Raw genomic sequence first — 6,301 nt, forward strand, 5'->3', positions numbered from 1 at the left:
CCGGCCGCCTCCCGTCCCCTTCCCTCGGGCACACCGTGTCCAAATGGCTACCTGGTCGGAGCCTTCCGCTGAGGCGACTCGCTGCTTCTGCTGGGCTGGAGGGTCTTTAAAATAGCGGAGCTCCCCAAGCTGTCGGCTGCGTTTGCCGGGGCACTGGGTCCCGGTCGTTGCATCCTTTCTGCCTCGCCTCTTCCTTCTGCCGACCACACCGTTCCAGGGAGCCGGGACCATGGACTTGGCCGCAGGCCGGGCTCCTGGCCGCGCGTGGCTCCCGCCGCCCGCCCCCTCGGCGCTGCAGCTCCTGCGCGTCTTCGGGCTGCTGACCCTGCTCCCGGGGCCGGCCCGCGTCGGCGGCGCCGAGCAGCGCCAGGTGTTCCAAGTGCTGGAGGAGCAGCCCCCCGGCACGCTGGTGGGCACCATCCAGACGCGCCCCGGCTTCACCTACCGGCTCAGCGAAAGCCACGCCCTGTTTGCCATCAACAGCAGCACCGGGACGCTGTACACCACGGCCACCATCGACCGCGAGAGCCTGCCCAGCGACGTGATCAACCTGGTGGTCCTTTCCAGCTCGCCCACCTACCCCACCGAGGTGCGCGTGCTGGTGTGGGACCTGAACGACAACGCCCCCGTCTTCCCGGACCCCTCCATCGTGGTCACCTTCAAGGAGGACAGCAGCAGCGGGCGCCAGGTCATCCTGGACACGGCCACCGACGCGGACATCGGCTCCAACGGCGTGGACCACCGCTCCTACCGCATCGTCCAGGGCAACGAGGAGGGGCGCTTCAGCCTGGACATCACCGTGAACCCGAGCGGCGAGGGCGCCTTCCTGCACCTGGTGTCCAAGGGCGGGCTGGACCGAGAGGCGACGCCGCACTACCAGCTGCTGGTGGAAGTAGAGGACAAGGGCGAGCCCAAGCGGCGGGGCTACCTGCAGGTAAACGTGACCGTGCAGGACATTAACGACAACCCCCCGGTGTTCGGCAGCTCCCTCTATCAGGCCGGGGTGCCCGAGGACGCGGCCGTGGGCTCCAGCGTCCTCCAGGTGGCGGCGGCGGACGCGGACGAGGGCACCAACGCGGACATCCGCTATCGGCTGCAGGACGAGGGGACCCCCTTCCAGGTGGACCCCGAGACGGGGCTCATCACGGTGCGGGAGCCCCTGGACTTTGAGGCCCGGCGCCAGTACTCGCTGACGGTGCAGGCCCTGGACCGAGGGGTGCCTTCGCTCACCGGGCGCGCCGAGGCGCTGATCCAGCTGCTGGACGTTAACGACAATGACCCGGTGGTGAAGTTCCGCTACTTCCCTGCCACCTCGCGCTACGCCTCGGTGGACGAGAACGCGCAGGTGGGCACGGTGGTGGCTCTGCTCACCGTGACGGACGCGGACTCCCCCGCGGCCAACGGGAACATCTCGGTGCAGATCCTCGCGGGCAACGAGCAGCGCCACTTTGAGGTGCAGAGCAGCAAAGTGCCGAACCTGAGCCTCATCAAAGTGGCCAGCGCCCTGGACCGCGAGCGCATCCCTTCTTACAACCTGACAGTGTCCGTGTCGGATAACTACGGGGCGCCCCCTGCCGCGGCGGGCCGGGCGCGCTCCTCCGTGGCGAGCCTGGTGATCTTTGTCAATGACATCAATGACCACCCTCCTGTCTTTGCACAGCAGGTGTACAGAGTGAACCTGAGCGAGGAGGCGCCCCCGGGAAGCTACGTGAGTGGAGTGTCTGCCACAGATGGCGACTCTGGTCTCAATGCTAATCTGCGTTACAGCATCGTCTCTGGCAATGGCTTAGGTTGGTTCCATATCAGTGAACATAGCGGCTTGGTGACCACTGGGGCTGCTGGGGGCTTGGACCGTGAACTGGCTTCCCAGATTGTGTTGAATATCAGTGCTCGGGATCAGGGCGTTCACCCCAAGGTCTCCTACGCCCAGCTTGTAGTAACTCTCCTGGATGTGAATGATGAAAAGCCAGTGTTTAGCCAGCCAGAAGGGTATGACGTGTCTGTGGTTGAGAACACGCCAATAGGGACAGAGCTGCTAGTGCTCGGAGCAACTGATGGGGACCTGGGTGACAATGGGACAGTGCGCTTCTCCCTTCAAGAGGCTGAGACTGACCAGAGGTCTTTCCGTCTGGATCCCGTGTCTGGGAGGTTGAGTACTATCTCCTCCCTGGACAGAGAGGAGCAAGCCTTCTACTCCCTGTTGGTTCTGGCCACAGACCTGGGCTCCCCTCCCCAGTCCTCAGTGGCTCGCGTTAATGTGAGCCTCCTGGATGTGAATGACAATAGTCCTGTGTTCTACCCAGTCCAATACTTTGCCCATATTCAGGAGAATGAGCCCGGAGGTAGCTACATCACCACTGTGTCTGCCACTGACCCTGACTTGGGCCGTAATGGAACTGTCAAATATAGCATTTCAGCTGGGGACAGGTCTCGATTTCAGGTCAACACGCAGAGTGGGGTTATTTCTACCAGAATGGCCCTAGACAGAGAAGAAAAAACAGCTTACCAGTTGCAAATAGTGGCTACTGACGGTGGCAATTTACAGTCTCCCAACCAGGCGATAGTGACCATCACTGTACTGGACACTCAAGACAACCCGCCTGTGTTCAGCCAGGCTGCCTACAGCTTCGTGGTCTTTGAGAATGTGGCTGTGGGATATCACGTGGGTAGTGTGTCTGCATCCAGCATGGATCTCAATTCCAACATCAGTTATCTCATTACTACTGGGGATCAGAAAGGTATGTTTGCTATCAACCAGGTCACTGGGCAGCTGACCACAGCCAGTGTGATTGACAGAGAAGAGCAGTCCTTTTATCAGCTGAAGGTAGTGGCCAGTGGGGGCGCAGTGACTGGAGACACTGTGGTGAACATAACAGTTAAGGATTTGAATGACAACTCTCCCCATTTCCTCCAGGCAGTAGAGAGTGTGAATGTGGTGGAGAATTGGCAGGCAGGTCACAGCATTTTCCAAGCCAAAGCTGTGGACCCCGATGAAGGTGTGAATGGCATGGTACTCTATAGCCTGAAGCAGAACCCTAGGAACCTGTTTACTGTCAGTGAAAAGAGTGGTCACGTTAGTCTGCTGGGGCCCCTGGATGTCCATGCTGGTTCCTACCAGATAGAGATCTTGGCATCTGACATGGGTGTTCCCCAGCTCTCCTCTAGTGTCATCTTAACAGTTTATGTCCATGATGTCAATGACAACCCACCAGTATTTGACCAGCTCTCTTATGAGGTCACGCTTTCTGAGTCAGAACCTGTGAATTCTCGATTCTTTAAAGTACAAGCTTTTGATAAGGATTCGGGAGCAAATGGTGAAATCGCATACCGCATTGCTGGAGGAAATACAGGGGACGCTTTTGGCATATTCCCAGATGGTCAGTTGTATATAAAAAGTGAACTGGACCGTGAACTTCAAGACAGATACGTTTTACTGGTGGTTGCTTCTGACAGAGCAGTGGAGCCCCTTAGTGCGACTGTGAATGTCACTGTCGTTTTAGAGGATTTCAATGATAACAGACCTCTTTTTAACAGTACCAATTACTCATTTTATTTGGAAGAGGAGCAGAAAGCTGGGTCGTTTGTGGGCAAAGTAAGTGCTGTAGATAAAGACGTTGGGCCAAATGGAGAAGTAAGGTATTCTTTTGAAACGGTGCAGCCAGACTTTGAGTTGCATGCTCTCAGTGGGGAAATTACAAATACTCATCAGTTTGACAGGGAGTCTCTTATGAGGCGCAGAGGGACTGCGGTGTTTACCTTCACAGTCACTGCAACGGACCAGGGGCTCCCGCAGCCTCTCAAGGATCAGGCCACCGTCCATGTTTACGTGAAGGATGTGAATGACAACGCTCCCAAATTTGTGAAAGACTTTTACCAAGCTACCATATCAGAGTCGGCAGCCAACCTGACGCAGGTTTTAAGAGTATCTGCCTCTGATGTCGATGAAGGTAGTAATGGACTTATTCATTATTCTGTAATTAAGGGAAATGAAGAAAGACAGTTTGCTATAGATAGCACCTCTGGTCAGGTGACTCTACTTGGCATATTAGACTACGAAGCAACACCTGCCTATTCCCTTGTGATTCAGGCAGTGGACTCAGGGGCGGTCTCCCTCAATTCAACCTGTACCTTAAATATTGATATTTTAGATGAAAATGACAATACCCCATCTTTCCCTAAATCAACACTCTTTGTTGATGTTTTGGAAAACATGAGAATTGGTGAACTGGTGTCCTCTGTTACTGCCACTGATTCAGATTCCGGTGACAATGCTGATGTACAGTACAGCATTACTGGGACTAACAATCACGGAACTTTTAGCATTAGCCCCAACACCGGGAGTATTTTTCTTGCCAAAAAGTTGGACTTTGAAACACAGTCTTTGTACAAATTAAATATAACAGCAAAAGACAAAGGAAGGCCTCCTCGTTCGTCTACAATGTCAGTGGTCATACATGTGAGGGACTTCAATGACAACCCTCCCAGCTTTCCTCCTGGGGATATTTTCAAGTCTATTGTTGAGAACATTCCCATTGGGACGTCTGTCATTTCAGTGACCGCCCAGGACCCTGATGCAGACATTAATGGGCAACTGGCCTATACGATCATCCAACAGATGCCAAGGGGCAACCACTTCAGCATAGATGAAGTCAAAGGCACTATCTATACTAATGCTGAAATAGATCGGGAGTTTGCTAATCTCTTTGAGTTAACCGTGAAAGCCAATGATCAAGCTGTGCCTGTAGAAACTAGACGGTGTGCTTTGAAAAACGTGACCATTCTAGTTACAGACCTCAATGACAATGTGCCAGTGTTTATATCCCAGAACGCCCTGGCTGCAGACCCTGCAGCTGTGATTGGTTCTGTTCTGACCACAGTCATGGCCGCTGACCCAGATGAAGGTGCCAACGGAGAGGTGGAGTACGAGATCATCAACGGGGACAGAGACACCTTCGTGGTGGACCGTTTCAGCGGAGACCTGAGAGTGGCCTCGGCGTTGGTGCCTTCACAGCTGATCTACAACCTCATCGTTTCAGCCACGGACCTCGGCCCTGAAAGGAGGAAGTCCACCACTGAACTGACCGTCATTCTCCAGGGCCTCGATGGACCTGTTTTCACTCAACCCAAATATATAACTATTTTGAAGGAGGGGGAACCCATTGGGACCAATGTAATATCAATAGAAGCAGCTAGCCCTCGGGGATCGGAAGCCCCAGTGGAGTATTACATCGTTTCAGTTCGTTGTGAAGAAAAAACCGTTGGACGTCTCTTTACTATTGGGCGCCAAACTGGAGTGATCCAGACCGCAGCCATTCTGGACCGGGAGCAAGGAGCTTGCCTTTACCTGGTGGAGGTTTATGCCATAGAGAAATCCACAGCTTTCCCCAGAACACAGAGAGCAGAGGTAATGGTTTTGTCATTTACGACTTACTTGTTGCTATGCTTTTTAAAAAGATCATTCTCTTTTGTATTACTTTCTATAATCATTTACCTTGATTGTTGATGATTGATTTTACTGACAGGCGTATATGAAAATGTTCTGGCACAAAGACTCGCCAGAGTTACATAAAATTTAGCTTTAATCCTGGTCAAATCAAAACAATGAATGTCTTTTTACTTGCTATTTCACCTCACAGAAGTCACATGTATAAGGCTAGGGAGAAATCTATAGCCATTTCAGAAGCGCCCCCCCCCCCCCCACCAAAAATCACCAGACAAACCCACATCCAATGATCTAAGCTGAATCCCAGCGCTAAACTAAACACCGCTCAGTAAAGAAGTCTACTGGAGAATGGGCGATTCCCAGTCCTAAGACATGTTTATTCCAGAATGAAGAGCAGGGGTAGAAATCAGCATCACAGCCTCGCTGCCCAGGGGGAGGGGCCATGAGGACAGACTGACAGTTTCCAGCCGCACGTGTCCCCTCTGTCATCCTCAGCAACTTTGTCAGCTTCTTTCTGGGCGGTGACTAATTTTACTCTGCGGAGCGAGTCTGGGGAGGTTCCTGGTTTCGTCTGCCTTCACATTTTAGGCTCTGTCTTCTGACTTAGTCTAATCCTTGCTCTTCCCTCCTGACCTAAAACATGTGATGCGCTGTGAACGGTCAGAGATCAGAAGCCGTTTCCCGAGACGGGACTGCGTTGTTCGGGACACGGTACGGGGACACGTTTTGTCTGCTGACAGGTGGGAAGTCCGTGTCTCTCAGCCTAAGCCGGGAGAAGTCCAAGCTCGGCCGCCTGGGGCATGTTCCACCACATCCCTCCCTGTGGCGCTGACTGGCTTTTACTCGAACTGCTTCCAT

At 53.7% G+C, this 6,301-nt stretch overlaps 1 protein-coding gene across 1 annotated transcript; it reads left to right on the forward strand.

The window, feature by feature from the left end:
• The first annotated feature begins 229 nt into the window (after positions 1–229).
• LOC149999196 (protocadherin Fat 4-like) lies at positions 230–6,055 on the forward strand. The gene is made up of 2 exons (XM_090289024.1): positions 230–5,404; positions 6,032–6,055. Exons 1-2 carry the CDS (start codon positions 230–232, stop codon positions 6,053–6,055), a joined length of 5,199 nt encoding a protein of 1,732 aa, XP_090145150.1.
• The last annotated feature ends 246 nt before the right edge of the window (positions 6,056–6,301 follow it).

This window comes from Furipterus horrens, unplaced genomic scaffold, assembly GCF_987537825.1.
Source record: "Furipterus horrens unplaced genomic scaffold, mFurHor1.1.pri manual_scaffold_10, whole genome shotgun sequence".
Taxonomy (NCBI): Eukaryota; Metazoa; Chordata; class Mammalia; order Chiroptera; family Furipteridae; genus Furipterus; species Furipterus horrens.

Bases quoted from the DNA above. Each gene is read 5' to 3' on its own strand.
- LOC149999196 (XM_090289024.1), top strand. From the start codon at position 230: ATGGACTTGGCCGCAGGCCGGGCTCCTGGCCGCGCGTGGCTCCCGCCG. The intron at 5,405-6,031 runs GTAATGGTTTTG...TTCACATTTTAG, and splicing joins CCAGAACACAGAGAGCAGAG to GCTCTGTCTTCTGACTTAGT.